The following is a 25,273-nucleotide window of genomic DNA, read 5'->3' as shown; positions in this document are numbered from 1 at the left end:
GATTTGTGCAATCTTTTAAAGATATGTTTTTTATATCTAAATAAAGAATTACTACTACTAGGATGCTGGTAATTAAATGTTTGGGGTGCAGACTAGTGGCGTGGAGAGTAGCATTTCCAACGGTGGATTTCCTAAATAAGGTAGTTTCTATTCTCTCATTTTCGATGGAGATTTTCATATCTAAAAACTCTACACTGGTTTTATCAACGTGGGAAGTAAATTTCAGATTGAGAAAGACACGGGCTTCTGATTCTTCTCCTTGCCATAAGATGAAAATATCATCAATGTATCGGATATAGCAAAAAACAAATTCCTGATACCATGTCTTATGCTGTATTTTTAGGACCTGTTCCTCCCACCAGCCAACTCCTTCCCAAACAGGAAGAAGTTGTTATTTAAACACCCCTCAATGAGTTTGATGAGAGCCTTATTGTGTTCATAAAATTCACATGGTCTCCTAGACAAAAACATTCAACAGCTACAACTCCTTGTATGTGAATAATGCTGGTATACAGTGACTCAACGTCTAGCGTTATCAACAACATGTCATCACTCCAACACAGGATTTTGAATTTAGCCAAGAAATCACTTGTATTTTTTTACATAACTAGGTAGTTCCTTGACTAGATCCTGAAGAAAAAAGTCAATATACCAACTCACTTGTTCCCCGGCACTTTTAATAGCAGATATAATTGGCCTACTGGGTACTGGTATTGTTTTCATGTGAATTTTCTGTACTAGGTATAACACTGGGAGGACTGGAAATTCATTATTCATGAACTTGAACTCATCACTAGAAATCAACCCTTCCCTGCGCCATGATGACAGTTATTTAACCAGAGCCTCCTTCGCTTTTGAATATTCCTTGTAGGTTGTTTTCTCATAACAATCTCTATCACATAGTTGTCTGTTGGCCTCTTTGATATAGTTCTTCTTTGGCCAAATAACCAAATTTCCTCGTTTGTCAGAGTTTTTTAGTACAATTTGATTATTGTTACTAGGTTTCTTGACTAGGTTTGCATATTCCAACTTTTTGTAATGAATTCTATTACATTTTTTACCCTTGATATGTTGGTATAGTTGTTTAATATCATTGATAACACAGTCATGAAACATATCTACTGTGTCCTTTGGCATTAAAGGAAAGAAACTTGATTTCACTTTATAGGGGCTCAATCCTGCATATATATATATATATATATATATATATATATATATATATATATATATATATATATATATATATATATATATATATAGATGTAACCTACTGGCGGTCGCCAGTAGGTAGTTATAGTTAGGATTATTTTCAATACAAAATCTCAACATTCTATTGTGAATAGCTTTGGCGCCGGTTGAGGAATCTGCCTGAAAATTTCCTCAAATTTGCCTCGCGGCGCCCCGGTCCTTCCCTGAAAGTTTAGGGGGGATTTGTCAAGCGGGGGCCGAGATAAAAGGGGGGTCCCAAAACGTGTTTTCCCCATGTTAATTTCCATAGGGCGGTCGACCTCACTTTTAGCCTGAACGGCTGAATGGATTTCCACCAAACTTGGCAAAATGGTAGGGACTGGTAGCCCGATGTGCCTTTGCTATGTCTCAAGATATGTGCTCCAGTGGATTATGAGTAATTTAGGTTCAAAAAAATATATATATCTGTAAGCGCTCCCCGGTACGCACACCGGGGCGCTAACCAGCGCACTACGCGAGTTCGTGCGCGGAAAGCTGATTGGCTCTCAGGTGTCTGTCAACATTCCAAACAGTCCGGAGCGGCCGCCATCTTGTGTCTCGGTAGGATTGAGACACAAGAGGTGGCAAAAACAAAAGGGGAAATGACCATAAGGGGGCAGAGTAGACCCCCCCTGACCCCCTAGGTTTGATGTGGGGGCTATAAAAGGGCCCGGCGGGGCAAAAAAACCCATTTTTTTTTATTTGCGCGGGGAGGAGGAGTGTACCGGGGAGCGTTTCATGGGGAAAAAAGAATGATAGAGTTTTTAAAAAATGTAGCCTTTTTTTTTATAATTTGGCGGTAGTTCTAAAAATAACTGTTTTTTTTCTTCTTTTTGTTGTTTTATATTTTTTTAATGTTTTTGGAACATTTTGTACTTTTTTTGGCTTTTATGAAGTATTTTATATTTTTTTTGTTATTTTTATGGGGAGAAACAAAAAACAGGGAATTGAAAACGGCTCAACTGGAGCAAAAAACAAATCAGGAAAAAATTAGGGTTTTTTGGGGCAATTGTGGTTGTCACCAGCAAGGAGGATGAGCTTTATGCTCTGCTCACCATAGGAGACGGTCTTACCACAAAAAATACATGTGATCCTGAATTCACCAAACCGTGGTTGTATGCAAGGGATCGTCTCCCTTGTCTCTGGTCCCGATGGAGTGGGTTGCTTTCTTTTGGAGGTGCTGGTTGAAGATTGGGGAGGGTTACTGGCCAGTTCTCTCACCTCTGCGGCAGCATAGTTGTTCAGATGCTTGCGCTGCATGTGCCTAATCATGGTATTATTACCAAATGAATATTTTTTGTTAGTATTCCCCCTTGAAAGTTCAATGCCACAGATTTGGCAAGTCACCTTTGGCGCATTGACTTTCTTCTTGCCCTCTGGGATAGAAAAAAACTCCCATAAAATGTGCTGCCTTGGCCTGTATGGGGTATTGTCTTCTGGCAGCCACCTTCTCCCCTCCTCCTCCTCCTCCTCCTCCTCCTCCTCCTCCTCCTCTTCTTCTTGACCACCAATGTGATGTTGTGGTGGTCCTCTAGGTGGTGGTGGTGGTGGTGCAGATGCTCCAGCTGCTGCTGCTACTGTAGCCATTTTAAAGTACAAAATATTTCTCTTATATCTCCAAACAGGTCTTCCACAGTCAAAGGACAAAGTCAGAATAGGGAAAAAAGGTGGGGGCTTTCATTATTTGGAAAAAAAACCTGTCCTGAACCAATGAAAAGTGTTATTTTCAGGTCACATGACCCGGGCTTTCATCATTTGGAAACCAAAACTGTTCTGCACCAATAAAAAGTGTTATTTTCAGGTCACATTTCCCGATGCGCTAACGCGCCGCGCCCCCGGGGGCGCGCCACGGGACGCGCCACGGGGCGTGTCGCGTAAGCGCGTCAGATGCTTACGTTGCACGATCGTATTCGCTCGAGTACTTCTGGGTGCGCTTACGCCGTGTGTATCACGCGGCTACGCGATACGTCACAATGTTTTCGTTCGCGGTGATAGCGCTAACGGGACGCTCACCGGTGCGCGATCCGGGGCTCTCCAGAAAACTGCGCTTTCCAGTGCGCACACCGGGGCGCGCACCGGGAGCGCACCAGGGCAAAAAATAAATAAATAAATATTATATAAATATACAATATAGGATTCATTATAAAAAATATTACATTTCATAGGTGTGAGGCCTTACATATAGTTAGGAATTAGCATTTAAAAAACCTATGAAATTCACTGAAAAAACCATAGGTTTCACACCAGTTATAGTTAGGAATTAGCATTTAAAAAACCTATTAAATTCACTGAATAAAACCATAGGTTTCACACCAGTTATAGTTAGCTGCAAATTTTACTGACATAAAACCATAGAAATTCCAACGTTATAGTTAGTTGGACTCACTATAACAAGCGCGCCTGCAATGCACTGCTGATGACGTCACATATTACATCACTCATGACATCGTCAGTGACATCACTCATGACATCACTTATGACACCATCCTTGTGACAGAGTGACAGACCTCCTTTTAGTGTAATGTAACCCTTGAAATAGATATTCAAAAATAGAAACTAACATTTTCAAAAAAAATGGAGATACCCATACCAGTTACAACAACCAATTCAGTGATTCCACCATCTATATACACATCCACTCATTTTCTAACAGTTCTATATAGTCACTCATACATATACTCACTCATCATATGTAGTGATACATCTATACATCCTGTTATACACCGACAGTCATCCAAAAGTTACTCACACACATACTCACACTTGCACATAAATTATTGAACATCCATTTATTTGCATATAAAACTATACACACACTACCTCTTTACTTCTAAGGAAACTTACACATACTAACTCTCTTAAACAATCATTTATATAAACATATACTTATTTAAACAGGAACTCTTACAATCTCTTACTCTCACATATACTCACTTATATACATCAAAACTCACATACACTAGAATAAAATATATGTCGTTACTAAAAAACACATTAGTGAGACAGTCATTCACTCACTAACACACACATATACACACTCATCCACCCATACAGTCCTGCACATATGCTGTCTTCAAAACACATACAAATAGTGAGTCAGTCACCAACCCATGCAGCTACTTATACACAAAGTGAAACACTGATACATATATTTCAATATTTAAAAAATACTCGCTAATATATGTATTCAATAAAATACACTTAATAAAACAGTTAACAATAATTTATTTTTTTTTAAACATCCATTTACACACTTATTTAACCATTTATTCTTCCATTAACCTTTACAAATACATATATAAAACATATTTATTTTTCAGAAAGACACACATTCACTGGATGGTGTCATCAGTGATGTCATGAGTGATGTCACTGACGATGTCATGAGTGATGTAATATGTGACGTCATCAGCAGTACATTGCAGGCGCGCTTGTTATAGTGAGTCCAACTAACTATAACGTTGGAATTTCTATGGTTTTATGTCAGTAAAATTTCCAGCTAACTATAACTGGTGTGAAACCTATGGTTTTTTCAGTGAATTTAATAGGTTTTTTTAAATGCTAATTCCTAACTATAACTGGTGTGAAACCTATGATTTTTTCAGTGAATATATATATGTAGTAAATGCTGAATATTTTAGTATGTAAATTCCATAAACTCTATTAATACTTAAGAAACACACCCACCCACACACAAACATATATAAAAACACACACACACACACACATATATATATATATATATATATATATATATATATATATATATATATATATATATATATATATATATATATATATATATATATATATCCAACTCCCAATGCAACCAACTCGATGCACTCATGGGCAGGTGCTTTACTTGTGGGGGTGCTCCTGCATACAAATTCTCGCACCAAAGTCCAAGCAGGTAAACATACCCAAGACAGAAGTAAGAACTTACAGGGGTAGGATCCACAATTGTATTACACCGATCTCTGGCCACACATACAGGTTTCGGCTCACTCCTTTATTGATGTTTGTGAAGAGCGTCTTGGCCGCCATCTTTTATGTACATTAGTGAATACACGCTTTCTTTAACAAACTGGAAGACCGACTAGACTCGCAAATGTGAATGGTTCCGCCTTCTTAACACCGTCAAGGTATACCATACTAATAATACATAATCAAAGATTTGATTATAATCGAGTCACATACACATATTTCATATACATTATATGTTTTTCAAATTGTGTGACTTTAGGCAATCCTAATCATTCAATTGGATGAACTGAACTATCTCGCCTTGTATGGGCTCACAGATGCGCAAAGTGTTGCAAAGTCGATATCCATTATACTCAAACATTCATGCCCTGGATGGGCTAACTTTCAAAACCAATTGTTTACATGCTTTAAAATGTCATTGTATGTCCCAAAATGACTACTTAGAAACGGTTTCCAGAACATGTTACATATATTCAATTCATCATTACTTAGTCATAGCCTTTCTCAATTTCTTATTAATTTCTATTCGAAAGGAGGGTAAAGTGAAAGGGGGTAGTGATGCCAACAAAAGGGTAAATCCTCTTTCCTTAAAAGGGGAACAAAGAGACAAAAAAGATTATAAGATTATAAAAGGAATTTTAGAAATTTGAGGACAAGAATTAAAAGGGTAGAAACAAGAGTTCACTGATAACTACCTAGGATGACTTTCTATATAGCTTTTTTTCCTAATCTCCCAAGTGCACTGCTAATTCCTCTCTGCTATTCATACCCAGAGGTGTTTGAGTCTGCAGGTCTATGATAAAGCGCGTTTCGAGGCACCGGAGGTGTAAAAAACAATCCCCCCATTTGTTCATTTCTGGCCACTGCAAGAGCTGCAATAGGTGCAATAGGTGCAATAGAAGAATGGATGTTTCCAATCGCCCATAGCGCTTTCCCATATTAATATTGTGAGTGGAACCGCTGACTAATCGTAGGGTGGTTCCACCCAGCTACGGTGTCCGACGGATGCTCGTCCGACCAACATCATAATAGGACCCAAAGAAGTAAGCTTGCTTCTGGCATAACACCTTGCCTGCACTAAAGCTAGCCTCTTCCATCACAAATGAGAGGATGTCACTATTTGGATGGTTGTGGCCACCATTTTGTGATTCACTGCGTCAAGGGAATTCATTACAAGCTTCTATGGGGACAAATTGCATTAATTCGGCTTCAGTGAGTTTTTCTTTTTTCCATGCGCTATTTCTTGGTTGCTCTTTTTAACCACCTGTGCTACTCTTTTTTTTTTTTACTCACTTCTATCCCCTCTCATAATGGAATTTTTCTGAAAGAATTACTTGAGTGGAGAGGACATTTTTGTACTGTGTCCAGCCTCACTGGTTAACAAGATGTCTTCAGGTTTTTGGTGACACTTTGCTTGACACAAAATATAGTCTCTCTCCCCACAAACATACAGATGGTACCACTTGGTCTGTTGCGGCCACCATTTTGAAAATTACCATGTTTAGGATATTATTTACAAACTTCTTTGGCGACAGTGTACAAAGTCCACAAAATTGGATTTGCTTCCTATTTCAATATAATATTATCTTGAGTGGCGAGGTAATTTATCAATTGTATACAGTCTAGGCAGCATTGCTTACCCTAACACTATTTGTGCTTGTAACCCGTATATTCACTCCTTGAATGCTATTAAGTTTTCTTTTATGGGCAAAATTAAGAAACTCACATATTCAAACAAGAGCCACGCTATTAAAATATTAGACTCAGACCTGTCCTCTGGAGAACCTTTCATGGAGGTTACAGGTTCCTCTTTCAACATTGCACTTTCTGGTAATTCTCGCTCCATGGCTACAACTAATACTCCTTTAAAGATGCACTCAGCCTCTGTTGCTAATAAAAGACTCAAACATAGCACCCCTTCTCCAGGCAAGACCTCTACTCCTAATTATTTAGAAACCATGCTAGAGGAGATTAGACTATTCAATGAGGAAAGAAATACACAGATTCAGACCCTTGATGATGAAAGGTCACCTATAGAGTTTAGAAAATCATTGGTTAAGCAAAAAGTCAAAGATCTCCAAGATGAAACTACTAAAACCTCAGCTCTGGAAAAGGGCATCCTCATATTGAAACTCCAAACAGAATAACTTGAGAACAGAAACAGACGCAAGAACTTACATTTATTTGGGCTTCTTGAAGGTATTGGAGGAGACTATCTTGGGAACTTCGCCACTTCATTTTTACCAAAGCTCCTTGAGTTGCTTTCTTCCATGACCTTAAACAGCACACACACAGATTGGGTCCTCGCTTATCCTCCTCATCAGCTCCTGTTAAATCTTGTGGTGTTATTATTTTGTTTCAGTAGTTTACAGGTCTTTTGAAAGTTCTATCTGCAGCCAAATCTAAGAAGCAACTTCTGTGGTATGTCGCAAAGATTTTTAATCTTGCAAGATGTGATCCTCAGCTACAGCTAACAACAGGTAAGACTTCCTTAATCTTTGTGCTCCACTCTGTGTTATGGGTGCTTGCTATCGCTTGTTTCATCCCTGCATCTTCAAAGTCACTTATCAGAACAAGAAGACCACATCATATGATGGTCCGGCAAAGCTTAGAAACTTTATCCATTCTCATTCAACTGACTCAATTGACATAGCAGGTCCTTTTTCACGTTGATACTTCAAGCAATGTTTTAATGTATTCAGAACTATATTATTTTTCCCACATGTGGTCACTTATTGGCTGTTCATGTTTTCTTTGTGAACTCTCTCTTTTCTTTTTCAGGCAATCAAGATTTCTTGTATACTTGTTTCTCTTTTTTTTTCTATGCAACATACCGGTGGTGTGCATTGTCCCTAGTTGGTTTTGCCATCTTCATCTGTTCATCAATACCCCATTATTCCTTTTGTTCTTCAGCAAGGTATGTGCTCAGTCATCAGTTTATGACATGTACTATCCTCTATTGTTCTATTTTCTTATTTTTCTTCATTTCTTTCTCCTCCGTGTTCTTTCTTCCTCATTTCCTTCTTTTTCTACCCATTCTCCTTCTACACCTATTTCTTATTTATCTATATAAATAAAAATGTAACTGTTCGTTTGTTCAAAATCTCAAATGTCCGAAAGTTTTTTACCGATTGCTTTGAAATATTGACACAATGTTGAATTCGAATACACGCATGTTTTTATATAGACAACATTATATTTGAATACACGTGTGTCGAATACGCGCGTGTTATTAATCGAAAGCCCAAACAGACACATAAAAATGTCAATGTGCGTTTGATAAAAATCTTAAATCTTCGAAAGTTCTTCAACGATTGATTTGAAATTTTGACACAACGTTGAATTCAAATAAGCGTGTGTTTATATACACACAACGTTGGATTCAAATACGAGTGTGTCAAATACTAAAGGAAGAACAGACCCTATTGATTGGGTTGCTACGCAACAACTACAATAGACGCATGGAGACAATAGTCTACATATATTACGATGGACAGTTGGTGTCAGGATGGCAGACCGGGAAGTGGGTGGAGGGAGGGGGAGGAGTTGGTTCACTTTGCAACTTTAGCGCGTGTTTATATATACACAACGTTGGATTCGAATACGCGCGTGTCCAATATGCGCGTGTTTTTAATCGAAAGGCCGAACAGACCCTATCGATTTGGTTTCCGGGTAACAAATACAAAGGACACATATAGACAATACTCTACATATATTAGGAAGGACAGTTGGTGTCAGGATGGCAGACCGGGAAGTGGGGGAGGAAGGGGGAGGAGTTGGTTCACTTTGCAACCTGAACAGACCCTAACGATTGTGTTGCTGCACAACAAATACAAGGAACTCATATAGAAAATAGTCTAAATATAAAATAAGGATGGACAGTTGGTGTCAGGATGGCAGACCGGGAAGTGGGTGGAGGGAGGGGGGAGGAGTTAGTTCACTTTGCAACATTAAGAAAGGACGCATAGAGACAATAGTCTGAATAGATTAGGATGGACAGTTGGTACAGGATGGCATACAGGGAAGTGGGTGGAGGGAGAGGGGAGGAGTTGGTTCACTTTGCAACATTAAGAAAGGACGCATAGAGACAATAGTCTGAATAGATTAGGATGGACAGTTCATGTCAGGATGGCAGACCGGGAAGTGGGTGGAGGGAGGGGGTAGGGGGAAGGAGTTGGACAAAAACATAGCGTATACCCACAAGCATTGTGAAATTAAACATATTAGAAATGTGCGCTTACTCTTTTCTTTCTCTTCCATTTAACCAGACTGAGCCACAGCAAAGCGTGGCCAGGTACAGCTAGTGTCTTATAAAAATAGTTTTCTATTTCTTTTTTGTTACATTTCAGGGTTGTTTCTTGAAATGCAAAAGGATTTGTCAATCCCATTAAAAGGCAAAGAATGTTATCTCATGTAGCTTCATATTATCCAGTCTTTCAGTGGACAGGTTTCTCTGTCACAACAGTGAAGGACATCCCACACACCAAAATATAAATAAAATAGTCAGAAGCATCTCCTCAATTATTATGGGACACTTTTAAAGCTGCAGCTCGAGGTTTTATAATTGATTTTGTTGCCAAACAACATAAGTCCTTATTTTCTAATATTAAATGTCTAGTGCACCAATTATATACTTCCATTTCGGATTTTAACCTACATAAACTTTTTCATGCTAAATTTTAATTTATTAAACTAACTACAGACAATGCTTCATCCATACTACTTAATTGTATTGCACACTATTATGAAAGGCATAACAACGTAGGAAAACTCCTAGCAAATTTTTTGAAGATCCCAAAACATACCATAATTGATTCTATTCAGTCTTCTAGTGGAAAATAACTGTCAAAAGATCAACAGATTTTAGCGGAATTTTTGAAGTTGTTTCAAAACCTATACACTCCATAATCTCCTGCTCACCCTTCTCTTATCGAAGAATATTTAAAAGATATCACTTCTCCTGTTCACATCACTATTAATCTTGCATCCCTTGAACATGATGTACCAATTTCAGAAATACTGGAAACTCTCAATTCACTCAAAAAAGGCAAAGCTCCAGGAAGATGGCTTTACGGTTGGGTTTTATTTACACCCCATAAATATTCTTCTTCCTAAACTTTCAATTCCTGTATAATTTCGGTTCTGCTGGTGATACTTTTCAGGAGGCTACTATAAGTCTTATCCATAAAGATCATCGAGACACTATGCATTGCAAAAATTATAGGGCAATATCTCTCAGAAATGTAGACTATAACACTTTTGCCAAGTTATTAACTTTGCGTTTGGATCCAGTTTTACATAAATTGATAGGCAAGGAGCAATCTGGTTTTATTAAGGGTAGATTGGCCTCAGATAATTCTAGACAATTTTTGATATTTTGCCAAAGCCTCTTCTCTTTCTTACCTGTTGGATGCTGTTGCTATTGATGCAGAAAAATCTTTTGATAGAGTTGACTGGACCTTTTTTTGTCTAAATATCTTATCTGGCATGGATTTGACCCTAATAGTATCTGACTTATATCTCTTCTTTATAAGGTGCCCACAGCTTCTGTATTGGTTAATGGATGAACTTCCCAGCGTGTTCCTTTAAAAAGAGGCATGCAGCTGGGTAGTCCCTTATCTCCAATCTTATTTGTTTTAGCCATGAACTTTTTTTCCACAATCAGTAATAATAATAGTTTAATAACAGATTTTTAGTATGAAGATAAACATTTGAAACTCTTTTTGTATCTCATAATAAATCATACTCCATCTTCTATTGCCAAAGTCTCCAAAACCAATCACAATGCTTGCTGGTCTTGTGGTCATCAGAATAAAGGCCTCATGCACCTTCCTTTTCTATGTCCTCCTACTGCATCATCCTTGGAGAAAGTCTGGTCACAACTTACTTAAGAATTTTCATTTGCACTGTGTTATGTCTCCGAAATAGCTTTTTTAGGAAGTCTATCTGAGTTTAATATGTTAAATGTTCATAAGAATAGGTTGTTTACCTAATTTCAGCTTTAGTCTTTCAAAAAGTTACAATTAATTGGAAATGTTCCACTAATATCGCATTTAAAGCATGGTGGTGTAATCTTTGTCAGTATCATGTATTGGATATAACTTTTGCCTCCTATTGAATGCCACAATTAAGTAGAGAAAATCTATTTGTTTCCATTAACAATTTTTTGGAACAAAATAGCTATGCAAAATACTAATTATATGCCTTCCGAAACTTTAAACCACTGTAAACTCTTACATTCTCTGCAAATTTATTTTCAAATTTCTTTGATCTTACCATCCATTTCTTTTCAATATATATTTTCCGTATTATTCTTTAATACTGTCATTGGTCGTCCTGGATTATTGTTTCCACTTTTTCCCTCCCTCCCTCCCCTCTTTTCTTTTTTTTCTCCCTGTGTTTCCTGATGAAACCCACAAAATATAAATAGCTTTAGTGTTGGATAAATGCTTTAATATCCTTGCTGGCTTAATTTTGTATATTGCTGTAATGATCCCTGCTTGTATATGCATATTCTAAATAAAGCTGATTAAACACAAAAAAAGCATGATGATGCAGAGGTGATTTCTTATCAAATGGCAGTTGAAACAGCGCACAATTGCACATGGGGATGAAACTCCACCTGATTTGCGATGGCCAAGGACAGCCTTTCTTTGAGTCTAAAGATATGTGATCTTCTGATTAGGAAGAAAGCGGCCTAGAGTAAAGTGCCATCTTTTAAGGCAGGTAGCAATCTTGCAAAGGGAAATATGCTGGATCTTCGGTTACATTCAAAGAGTGTCACAGCAGCATGGCAATATAAGTTACCTTTTCTCGCCTAAAGCCCTCTGAGTACTAATTTGAATTTACCGCTAGTTGCAATCCTCTTAGTGCTAAAGGCCTGAATGAGGTGTGGAAACAGCTCCCAGAGACGAAACAAAGGCTTGTGCCTGGGTAGATTTCAGTTCTTCTGACAGAAGACCATTTGGGCAGTGCCCAGGAACTTAATTATTTTCAGAGACACTCCTTGTCACAGGTAGATGTAAGAAAATACCTGGCCAGGCTGGCTCTAATTGATGTCGCAAGAAATCTGCCCCGAGAACTAGTCGGAAGTGAACCACAGAGGAGGGGTTGCCATTTTCCTCGCCACACCTCTGTGGTGGGCACACAGGCTCTGCACAAGGAGAAAGGGGTTTCATCATCTTTGATTTAGGTAGAGACAAATAGTATGGGATTGTTTGGAGAAGGGCACACATAAAATGCTGCAAGGGTGTGCAGGCCAACCCCTGGGAACTTTTTCCTCATAGGTTAACGAGGATCTAGGAGTCACCCCCACCCATAGGCTGGTGCAAGGCATAAATGTGGCATCCCTAGTACCTTTCTCAGAACACTACAGGGTATGAGGAAGCTCAGAAGAGAGGACTGAATCTGTTGTCTGAGACCTCAGTAGATCCCTGAAGGAGGCTGGACCTGCTAACTCTTGTACCCAGTAAGAAGAAGTGGACTCCAAGTGTCACAAGGCTAACCACCTGTGGAGGCTACATCGACGCAACAGGCTACAAAAGGCCAGTTACATTTGGGCCAGTCCTGGACACTGCTTTTGGCCTCTGCTGGAGAAAGTCTTGACGCCAAGTTCTGTTCCTGCAGTCTTGGAACACTTGGCTGTTTTTGACATGACTTCTCTTACCACCCCTGAAAACTTGGGCCATAGAAATGTTTTGTCTCCAAAGACCTCCAGAGGACCGGGACAAACATGACAAACAGATCGGACCGGGGTGCGCTGACGATGGGACTGACATTCATGTTTACGTCACTTGGAGCATTTCCACAGCAGTAAATCTGGGAGCATCAAGCTAGGATTAACTCTCCCTCTACTGAACAACTAGATACAAACTTATTTTCCTGAGAAATATATGCTGGTTCTTTTTTGTCTTAATCATGCAGTATTCTGAACTATTTGTTGTATTCTTTCTTTCTTTGCTTTCTCTTTAATTGGGTAGAAGGCAGATTTCTTTCAGAATGTACTCTAATATACAAAAGCATTTAAAAGACAATACTTGAGGGCCATCCTTACATTATTAAAGGCAATCTGCATGCCAAATATAATCTCTGGATAATATCCCAGAGAGGGTTCATACAACAGTTGTACTTTACAAAGCATAAAGGAGATCTCTTATTCTGAAGCCTGGTGAGAAATCATGATAGAAGAAAAAAGTTTCTTCTCAAGAATGTCTTGCAACACATGATCTGGTAGCCAGAGGTATGCTAGCCCACTCACCTCCCAGTTAGTTTTGAGTGTGATAGAAGTATCTATGTCCAGAAACTGGTGCTCAGGTAGGAGGGGGAACAGCCTCTCAAATACTCTCAAATCAGAACAAAAAAATCCCAAAATATTTGTCATTAGATGTGAGCACTCTCACGAAATGATAAAACGTCAAAATGATGAAAGTGGATCTTATTTATTGGCACATATTTCTAAATTACTTTATCAAGTAAAGATTAGAATATGCATATGTCAGCATCAGTCTAACAAGAAGCATGCAATATACACCTCCAGGGAAAAAGCTGCACCTCAAAAGATAAGTATGTAACCTGAACATTTGAAGAATGAAGCCTACGATTACAGTAATAAAAGTAGCAAACACTATGTGAGGTCAAGTGTAAACCCCTACAATGGATAATGCAAACAGTAGACAATTGAGGGACGGTAAAAGAAAGAGATTATGTCATGCCCCCTGTTGCCCCTGACTACTTCAAGTCGAAAAGGGAAGATCCAGCCACAGACATTCACAGCAGCACCATCATACACGCTGTCAACGTGTTGTTTTCCTGACTTTAAAAATGTACAGCAGTAGATCTCACAAATCCACTACAACTTTGTACCAGTTTAATATTTGGGTCAAGATATGGACTAAATAGGCTACTTAAAGCTAATCACCTCTCAATCTGGTGGAAGCAACAAGTGGAAACTGCTAATTTCACCTGGTGCTTCCTAAGCAGCTCTTTGTGAAACCAGAATTCAATGTTTTTAATATTGATCACAGGGGACAGTGAGTGGCCTATTTGAGAACAACAAAGGTAAACCTGCACAGACTGTACTGACCATGAATTTGCACCTCTGTATAACTGGGACTAAACTTTAGCAACTTGTCACTCATCCATGCAAGGTTCACCACATGGCAGGAATGGAGGGAATCATGTTGATGAAAATTGTGGAAAATGCTAAATATGTCCTCCAGATTAACCCCTTCGAAGCTAATGACGAGCTGGGCTCGTCATGGCGCTTACCTGCCGTGCGCGGATGACAAGGCCAGCTCGTCATGAATGATGGCATTCTGCATATCTCAGCACAGGACGGGAAAACGCCTAGCAGCCATGTGGTTAAAGAAGAAACCTCTTAGAGGCAGTCACAGAATTATCAGACATATTGGTTGAGTTTCTGAGTTATCGGGTTATGCTTTTTCCAAGAGGCCATTGATAAACAGAGATTCAGAACATTCTATCAGGCTTGCAGAAATATGTGGTGGATGTCTTTAAGTGGTGGTAAGGCTTGTGTCCTTCCATGACTGAAAATGGTGCTTCTCCATTGTGTCAATGGACCTTTGAAAACTTTGTAAAGTTCTTGGTACGTAAAACGTAACTCTTTGCAAAGCTAGACATTGATTTCAGGCAATTGCGGCAGGTGCAGGTAAGAGCGGTGAGGCAGGGCAGGGGGAAGTCGATAGATTACGAAATAGGGAAAATAAAATAACAAAAAAGAAAACCACTTACCTTGCGCTCACCACATCACTGACTCGATGAAGCGATGACCACATGTTAAGTGGTTTCATTCATTTTTTATTTTATTTTCCCTATTCCGATGTCTGTCGACTCCCCACCCCACTGCTCTTACCTGCACGTTCACAAATGTTTGCAGGAATGATTTCTTGATTTTGGATCCAGCAAATTGAGCAGGTATCTTCCTGCAAGTGACTTTATGACAAAGCTCCAGCACACTACTTGGCCAGTGGGTGGCAATGGCTTTTCAACTCCTCCTTTACCTAGCTAGTAATAGGGCAAACGTAGGCAGCATCTTGTCTTGAATGAGATTTCCTTGACAGTCTCTCAGAATGTTCTTTTGTGAACACTACTGCTACAAAGACACTTGGCGTCTTGGTATATGGGGTCTATTACCAGCCAAACTTGGCAACAAAAACACTTATTAACTTGGCTCCAAAAATAAGACAAGAAAATTATGGGTAGGTTCAGTCTATGACGTACTTTAGAAGGATATAAGGCACAACATAGAAACATAGAACTAAAGACCTCAATCCTACTTGTATAATTTCAAGCTGCCCAGGCATCAACACTGTGCTTTTCCTAATCAGACCCACATAGCTGTGGGCTGTCCACACATTACACTTGCTCCTGTTTTCTAGATGACTAATATTTTCACATTCATGTAAAAACTTTGGTTCTCTCCACTTGCATCCATGGAAAGAAAAGTTATCTCTCACTTAAGACACATTAGGAGCGCACTCACTTGACCTGGTGCCAGTAAGAAGACCTAAAACCTCCAAGAGTAGCAGTCCTGCTATGCTCACCAATTGGTACCGTGATAGATCAAACTAGATGTATTGATTCAGTTAATAAGTAACAATATCAAATAATAATTATATTTTCCAATTTAACACTGCGCTGGTTGCTAGAATATGTATTAGCCTCACCGACTAAATTAAAGTTCTATATTAAAGTATTACAAAAGAATAATTTATAAACAGGATTTAACCAAATTATTCAGGTCTAGGAGATTTGTATATAAATTCAAACTGCCTCCCAAAAAAGCTGTAGTTAGGTGCTGCCACTAGGCAGACTATAAAATACATGTTTAATTAGTTTTAGAAGTTTAACGACATAGTATCATGCATAATTGTTTTCGCCTTTGTGATGATTAGACTATAAGACAGAAAGGCAACACACATGAATTGAAATGACCAGCAGCTCTGAAATGCATTAAGCCTCATTTTTATGACCAGTGTGGTTTGTACTGGGGTTAAATTGGTTCAATAACATAGAAACATGTGAGAGCTGAGACATGTATAGTTACCTGCAGGAGCCCTTCCTGCATTCTGAATGAGGTGTTCATATTTATATTATCCTACCCTTAGTTCGACAGTGATTAGAAGTTGTGTGGAATAGGGTGGGGTATTTACCACATGCTGTAATTATTGTTACCCAGGGACGAGGTATTTACTGCATGTGGTAAATAAATGTCAGACATTAGAATGCAGGTCTTTACTCAGCACGCATTTACATTGTGGCCATTACGTGTTGACGTTACCAACGCATTGTATTACCCCACATCATTTTACAATGCATGCCTTCACCATGTATTGTATTTTATGAGGAAAAAAATCAACTATATATATATAATACATTTGAGCCAGAAGTATCCTGAAAATAATCGGTATTATTTACAAAGCCCTAAACACATACGTCCTGATCTATTTGGCTGAGAAATTGACTGATAGACCTGACACTCATCGGCTAGTGTTTCACTAAACTGTTTGCTTTTTCATCCTGTATTTTGCTGATACTCTTGTAGTGGCCTATATGGCCCTGGGCCCTTTCCCACTGTAAATGCAGTGCAAAAGTGTGCATGCCTTTCCTACACATGTTAAAAAGTAGGGCTGACATGGTGTCCCTAAACATCTGTCAGGTTTGCCACTGCAGACCTGGGTGTGTGCGCACGTGCACCTATGGTGTTTTAAATATGTGACCAGCCTGACATTGCAGGCCAGTGTGTGTGCACTTGAGCCTATAGTGATTTCAAACATGTGTCAAACCTGCCATTGCTGGTCTGTGAGTGTGCAATTGCACTTATGCTCAGGTTTACCTTTCTTAACCACTGGCCCATCCTGAGGGTACCTTTTGCTACCACTAGAGCACCCTTAGGGTAGGTCTTAAGGGGTGAAGCAGGTGGTAGGTGAAAGGCAGGGCAGGTTGACCTGGGTGTTTTCTGCCCAAGTAGCGAAGAATACCCATGTATGTTTTCACCACCTATTAGTTTTGCTCTTTCCATAGGTTAACATGAGGGCAATGAGTAAAATTACTTCAGGCTGCAATAGTGGATTACACTAGAGCAGACTCATCCTGTTTCCTATAATTGGATTCCCAATGACAACCCCTTTCCTGTGGTAAATGTGTTTTGTCATTAGGAGCTTAGAATGCCACCGTTAGAAAGTGGCCATTTATCTTCTCTTCTCTAAATGCTTTGCGTGCCTTTTAATTTAACCTCAGTCCACATCGGAGGTTGGGGGAGCACATCTGTGAATTCCCCAGCAACAGCTATAACACTTGGACATGCAACTGGAACGACAGACCTCTGCCATTTGAGGGCTTGGCTGGATAGATTGGAGGGAGAGGTTTTGACACTGTGCCTCTGGGAGCCAGATCATGTCCCCACTAAAGAATTAAGATCTGCATTCCACAATCTCATGGCAGACAGGGCTGAAATTTAGAGGAGGCATCTGTGGTTCAAAGGAAAACCCACTGAGCCACCTTCAACTTCAAAGGTACACTACAGTATAACTACTAGTGCCATACTTCAACGGGGCAGAGATACACTTGTGGGGATATAGGACTGGATAACCTGGAGCTGTATGGTTCACACTGCCATAGGAATCTGTTTTGCACAAGTAGGATTACAGCCATTAAAAGGGACCTTGAGCCCTTCCTGAATAGTGTCTGGCCTGGGCTGACTATCTGCTGCTGTGTTGCACCCTAAAGTGTGCTCTCAAAGGGCTTGTTGGATTGCCCCCTGTTCGCTTGTGGTTGTCTCAGGGACATCAAAGACCTCTCATGAGGGACCTACACCATCTACCTGCGACATCTAGAAAGCGGTGCCCTCAACAGTGGCTGCATCATCTACAGGATCCCAACGGGTAGGGTTGAATGAGCTTGAAACCAAGAACTTTGCCTGAAGACCAGATTGCCTGGTGCGGAATGAACCAAGACCTGCTCTGATTAACTGACTCCCAGGGGCAGTTCTTCCACTAGAGGAAAGAAGCATCACCCCACTGCTTTCTCGCAGAGCGAGAAGCAGAAACATAAAATGATAATAACAACCATTTTATGTTTCTGCTTCTCACACTGCGAGAAAGCAGAAGGGTTTGGTTGCAGCTGTCAGCTGGCCGGGGCTACTCTGCGAGCAGGGCTGGGCAGGGGAGGAGTGGTGTGCCCACTCCTGAGTGCGCATGACTGGTGTGGTTGGCCCTCTGGTGCCAACCAAACCAGTCATGCGCACTCTGCCCTTCTCCATGTAGGCTGCAATGCAGCCTACATGCAGCCTACATGGAGAACATGACCGGGTCATTAGCCCCTGGCTGGGCGGCATCCCGACCAATCACAACGCTGCTTGCAGTGTTGTGATTGGCTTAGGGGTGGGAGCTTGGCTGCCTGCTTTCTGTTCCTGCCAGAGGCAGGAGAGGAGCAGAGATGACGTGGGACCCGGCCGGCGGGAAGGTAGGTTTAATTTTCTTTTAAATTAACCACCCCCCTCCCCGCGCGACCCCCGCCCACCGTTCATGAGTCATGCCGGCCGCGACTGCTGACTCTGTCCAGAACCATCTGCCTTTCAATGCCATGGACCTGTGACTTACTTCTTCAAGGCCATGCCAGCCTTGCAAAGTCAAGCCTCTGCCCCAAGTCTGACAGTCTTTCTGAGGAACTAGCCTCGTACAACTGACTAGATCACAACTACAAGTCCAACAATGCACCGTGGTTGGGTTGACACAAGACTTGGTTAACTTCACAGATCATACGGGGAAGCTTATCAACTATACATAATACGAATTTAGAAAGCTTCACGAGCACCAGAAATGAAATACTAGAATGTTGGCATTCCCTATGCAAAATGCAGTTTGAAATTGGCAAATTTTTTCTGAACTGTGGTGCTTAGGCAAATGAAGCTTATCTAAAATGCTTACTTTGATGAATGTATATGGCACATTTTACTATTAAATTATACCATCTACATTAGTATAAAATACCTATGGCGTATATTTGGTTACAGAACCTCTCCAATACCTTCTTTACTTGGCGTATCTTTCTTGCAGTTATATTAAAACACAAAGCAGGTGAAAGGGCGCTGAAAAACATTTTGTATGATAACAAACACTGGAATGTGCAAATAGCAGTCAAGGGTTTGCATTCTTTGTTTAAGGATTCTGTCCATGTGTAGCGTAACTGGTGCTCAAGTAAAGCCTCACATACCTTTGCTATGAATAAAAAGATCACCAACATTCATGCATGTTCAATGGTTGTGAGGAAAACTCTTACATTATTTCACAATAGAGCAGCACAGCCAGTTTCACAGTAAATCAGCAATAACGAAGAAACAGGGAAATAATTATAGGCTGCAGCCACCAGAAAAACGTCTTTCATGTGATTGTTACCTTTTCATTGAAGTTTTAGTTTAAATGTACACAGTGCTGTAATGCAAAATATTCCCCTTCCTCCAACTCTCAGAAGATCTTTCTCAGTCTCCCATATCTCACAGATATTCATTGTGCCTTTTGAAGAAATGTGTTTTAATGTTGTGAATGTGTTCACAATGAAAGGTCACCTTTCTTTGTATTGTTTCATAATTGTTAAACTTGGTAACACAATCCACACAAATACACTCCACACTATGCCACATAATTCAATCAGCATAATTATACCAAATGACACACACTTTCACAACACTCAATTCTACTCTACACATTTCCATTCCAGACCACATAATTCAATTTAACAGCACAATTACACAACACATCTCACACATCCAATCCACACCACTAAATTCCACAAAATGCCACAAAAATCATCAGCACACCATATTATTAAACTCCATTACATACCACTCCACAACACAAAATACCATTCCACTTAATTACACTCCATAACATACAATCTCACTCCACATAATTCCACTACACTCAATACCAAATAATTACTATTCACATAATCCCACTGCACACCATGCGACATCATTCCATTGCACAAAACCATTCCACATCACAAAATTACACATCTAACAATTTCAATCCAACCCACATATTTCCTCTCCACACCAAATCCACTCCACTCCAAACCAAAATATATGGGTAAAACACTTTGGGGCATATGTATCAAACCCTTTTCCCATTCTCAAACGGGCCGATTCTCAGAATCTGCCTGTTTGCGAATGGGAAAAGGCCTTTTGGGATGTATTATCATAAAAGAAATCGCAAATTAGAGAATTGCAAAATTTGCGATTCTCTATTTTGTGAAAGCACTTAACCTCTTCGATGCTCATGACGAGCTCAGCTCTTCATGAGGTACACCTCTCGTATGTTCATGACGAGCTAAGCTCGTCATGCAAAAGGGGATTCTGAAAATTTCAGCACAGGAGGGAAATCTGCTTAGCAGCCAAGGTGTAAAGGAATCACAAATTGAGATTCCTTAAATGCGATGTAACAAGCACCCAAGTCGTGAGATTTCTCCTTAAGAAATCGCAAATTACCATCAACTTCAAGTTGGTGGTAATTTGCAATTTCTTTGAAAAATGCACTTTTTGGCTTTTTTCAAAGTGCCATGTGGTGCACATACATGCCCTACTGGCATGTATGAGCGCCATATGCGCACGCATGCTCATTGTGGGGATGCTTCAGGGAGTCCTTATGACACCCTTACACCCTTGAAATTATTCTCAATGTGCGATTCTCTAATTGCGAATCGCAAATTGAGGATGTCTTCCCATTCATTCCTATGGGCCTCCTGGCCCATAGGAATGAATGGGAAGGTATTCCTTAATTGCGATTCGCAATTTGCTAATAGCAATTAAGGAATGCAAAGAAATCGCTAACGATTTGCGAATTTTTAAATGCATCTCGTTTGCGATTCACAAATAGCGATTTTCCAAAAATCGCTATTTGAGAATCGCAAATAGAGTATTTGATACATGTGCCCCTTAATCATTTACAACGTCGTTAGCTCTAACTCTCACAAATGCAAGACTTATTGTATTTCAAATGGTTGTTCTAGCTTTCAGTGACTAGCAGAAATAACATTTTTATTTTTGGCATTCCTTGGACAAATATAGTTAGAATCTTTCTGAATGTTCCTGGACATTCCGATCTACTGCAGCTACATATTTAACTGGCTTGTATTGAATTGTTTCTAATATCTGTTTTCAACAAATATCTAACAGATTTGATGTGTTTAATTTTGCACTTGAGGTTCTGTTTTTATTCCTCATGTTTGCAGCCATGCTCTCTCTTTCATATGAAAGGGCTACACACCCAGGTTTTATGTGGTTTGTGGGATAGATGATGGTGTGAGGTATAGAAAAGTCTGGATGTCTGGAAGCAACTCATTCGAAGTATTCAGAACATTCCAACAAAATGGTGGGTCACTTGCAAGTAGATCTGCAAAAAGCCTTTCTTTTCCTACATGAAGGGCAAAAAGGAGGTTATAACCCTCTGCTCAGAAAATAGAGTTGTTTTATTACTTATGATTTTGGTCTGGCAAAACGGATGATCACTGACTTTCTCTATTTAGTCAGAGAAGTACAGAGTCAGAGAATACCTTTGATGATATGTCTATTAAACTTTTTTTTAAGTTTGAAGTTTATTGAAATCAGAACAAACATAGGCAAGAAATGAAGAAACAGTCATAAGATAAGGAAGCTAAAAATCTCTCTTACAAAATAATGGCAACTCATTAAAGCTATGTCGTACATAAAAATAAAAATCGTAGTAATGTCTATTAAACTTTGATATCTGGTTTTTACTGTTGGGTTACATAAAAAGTACCTAATCCCGGGGCACAAAGAGGGGTTTGACCAAGAGTCAGCACACGATGACAGATAACATGCAGTATTATATGTTATAAAGTATTAGGAGGTGCCCAAGTCGGAACTAGGTGATAATACTAGTTATTTGTCAAACTATTGAGGTCAATAATGTCAATCAAGAATTACATAAACTCTAGAATATTAGATCCTAATATATTGTCTACTTCTGCATACATAGAAAAGCATAGATTTAATATTTTGAGCTCCATATTTATTTTCCCTTGGTGATATGTTAGTAATCTACATTGTTCATTCAACGTAATTGCAGGTAGGCCTGGGCGGTGAACTTTGCTCTGTTCACTGAGCTTGCAGTGTTTTCTGCACTCCATGGACCATGCGTAATTCGAAAAAGCTCCTCTACTCGCTCATCAACGTTAACTTGATGAGCTCGAGCATTGAAAATCCAATGCAAGACCCGGCAAGATTTCTGAACATTGCCGGTCACGGATGCTCGCAACCGCTAGCGTTGAGAAACCTTCTGTTCATGTTGAGGAAGCTACTGTTCAAGTAGAACTTCTACTCAAGCAGCAAAAAGAAGCAACACACTCTTGCACGGCGTATAGTGCCATTCGTTCTGTACACCACGGGACAAACACCTGGCACTAAATATCAGTGGAAACAATGCGATGTAACGCACTCTGCCGCTTGCGGAAAGCGAGGCAGAGTTTTTTTGTCACTCTGCGAACTCCGCCCAGGTCTAATTGCAGGTTGATACACTGTAATATCACAATACAGCTCTGCAGTCTCTGCACTAACTAGTGGGTGACTTACCACCTTCCCAAATAGAAAGGCACTGGGAGTGAGGACCTATACCACGCTGTGGACTTGCGGAGAAGCTGCACATTGAGAGCCCAAAGAAAGGAGGAAATACAAATGATTGCTAAAGAATTATAAACTCACAGGCAGTTACAATACATCATTTTAGAGGGCCTGATTCAAAATGGCATTTTCACCCATAAACCTACATTTACAACCAAAAATACTTCCATGTATCTCTGCAAGAAATTCACAAAAGGATTCCAGGCAGGCTTAAATGGATTTACTACTGCCCATTTATCCCCCATGAGCGTGAAGAAATCTGAGTAAATCCCATGCAAAAGAGGGGAAAGTGGGGAGTCGCAAGGAGTGATGAGTTGTAAGTTTGTAAACACCCACAAAGGTATTTTTGTTGTCATTCAGAAACTGAAATCCAACCCCTTAAAATCCTGGATATAGACAGAAATGTACGCCTTCTAAGGATTGGACTTACTCACCTTTAAGGATACAAAGGGGAGCGGACCGCCCTGAGATTTGTAAGGGGTGCACTTAAGGTATTTCTCTACAGGGAAAAACGTTTTCCATGAAGAAAATAAATAAATAATGCTCATTGGCACAGATGACTTCATTCCCCTGTGCTTAAATCTACAATATAAAGATTTCTGTACAGGTGAAATAGGCGCCCACGGGAGATATACTTACCAGTAAAATGCCTGAAAACCGGCGCTGCTTTGCTGGTGTATTATTCTGGAAATGATTGTGAATTGGACAAAAAAATCGTAAAAGTTCAAGCAGACGTTTTACTCTTCTTTTGAGACATGGGCCCATAGACATTAGAAGTTTTACCACTTTTATTCTGTTACACTGATTGCAGTTTATACTGGGCACTTTAACTGACTATAAGAAAAACATAATTTCAAAATGTCCTTGGAATTCGGGCACGCTCTATCCTTTAAGTGTTCTGTAATAATATCGAACTTTGATTTTATTGCACATTTTTCTATCATGAACGAACTGTATTGTTTAAAACATAGATTACTAATTTACGAGGATATAGCATGCACATAAAGTACATTTAAAAGGAGGAATAAACAAGAAAAGTCCTGATAAATGTATTAGATGTATTTACACCTTATCGGGGTTGGAATGAGGAACCAGTAGAAGCCCTAAAAAAATCTCAAACAGCCCCTCTCCCTTCGTCTCTTCGCACAGTCACTTTCATCCATCAATTCTCTCCCTCTTTCCTTCTCTCCTCTGCCTTTTTTCTCTCCCAGATGCTTTCTCACTACCTTTCCTCTGCCTCCCTCTTGCAGCCTTTCTGTCCCTGTTGCAATAACCCACTAGAATAAGTGTCGGAAGGACCGAGAGCGGCCCTCTGCCCTAAACACCATCCTCCAGGGAAACGCCCAGTCGTATAAAAGGCCTGTCCGGCCATGCATTTCATTTTATTTTCCGTAGCTTTGATAAATATTTTAATGTGATTGTACTCTCATTTTTATTATTTGTACCAGTTAGGGAAACAGAAACCTATCAATATGTATAGATATCGATATAAACGATAATAATAACAAACCTTTGCAAATGCCGCATCGCTGTCTGGCACTCTGTCAGCCATTTTGGTTTCTTTGCCATTTCCTTGCTGCATAAGAGGAGCAGCTAATAAAAGAGAGAATGATGCCAGGAGAACAGCGGTGGCCAGCTGCAGCGTCATGGTTACCTTCACGCTGACAGATGTCGGCCTTGTAGAAGCGGCTCAGAGCAGCTCTCTTTATAAGTCCCGACTTTCTTGTGCAATTAGAAACTTGATGATTCACCTGTGGCCAAAACTCGATGGCAACAGAGTGAAAGAGGGAGGTCCTAGAGATGAGCACGTTGTAAGCTCTAGAAAGCCTCCTCAAATCTCATTCAAATCCAGACTTGAAATCATATTTTTAGATAAAGGAATTCACTCTGGCACTGGATGGGCTTCAAAATAACACAGTAATAGGTCCTTAAACCGAAGACAAATGAAAGGCTCAAACTTTAGACTTGCAATGTTGCCATATGCGCCAGTGATCTCTTTTATAGCCCATCATAGAGTTTGTACATACAACATCAAACATGCATGCTTGAGCATTAAACATTGAATGAGAGGAAGGAATGCGTTGGTATAAGTTCGAGCAATCTTCGAATTTAGGTCAAAAAAATAAGAAGAGAGGCAGTGGTTATTTATGGGTTGCCGAGTCAGGCATACAGAAACATGAATATGTTAATGGAATAATCCAGTGGAGAGAAGTAACTGTGGTATTTTGGAAAGGCAGGTTAAAGTAAATGTGGTGATAAGCAGTAACTCTTAGCTTTGTGTTCAGGATGATACTGTAACCACGGTGTATGAATTTCATGTGAAGAGTTGGATTGAGCTGCCAACATATGAAATGTAGGTGGAGCAGTAATCATGCTTGATTATTGTTGGATTTGGCCCTTTTTGCA

At 39.7% G+C, this 25,273-nt stretch overlaps 1 protein-coding gene across 1 annotated transcript in view; it reads right to left on the bottom strand.

Moving 5' to 3' along the window:
* Nucleotides 1–24,515, bottom strand: part of LOC147698691 (matrix metalloproteinase-20-like) — a 135,222-nt gene extending 110,707 nt beyond the window's left edge. Inside the window, exon 1 of the mRNA XM_086933492.1 lies at nucleotides 24,378–24,515. Coding sequence (XP_086789618.1) covers nucleotides 24,378–24,515 — 138 coding nt within the window. The remainder of the gene's footprint in view (nucleotides 1–24,377) is intronic.
* Between the last annotated feature and the right edge of the window lie 758 nt (nucleotides 24,516–25,273).

This window comes from Lissotriton vulgaris, chromosome 8 (assembly GCF_964263255.1).
Source record: "Lissotriton vulgaris chromosome 8, aLisVul1.2, whole genome shotgun sequence".
In the NCBI taxonomy this organism is placed as follows: Eukaryota; Metazoa; Chordata; class Amphibia; order Caudata; family Salamandridae; genus Lissotriton; species Lissotriton vulgaris.
The sequence above is the reverse complement of the archived record's forward strand: the minus strand, read 5'-3'. Positions and strand labels throughout refer to the sequence as shown.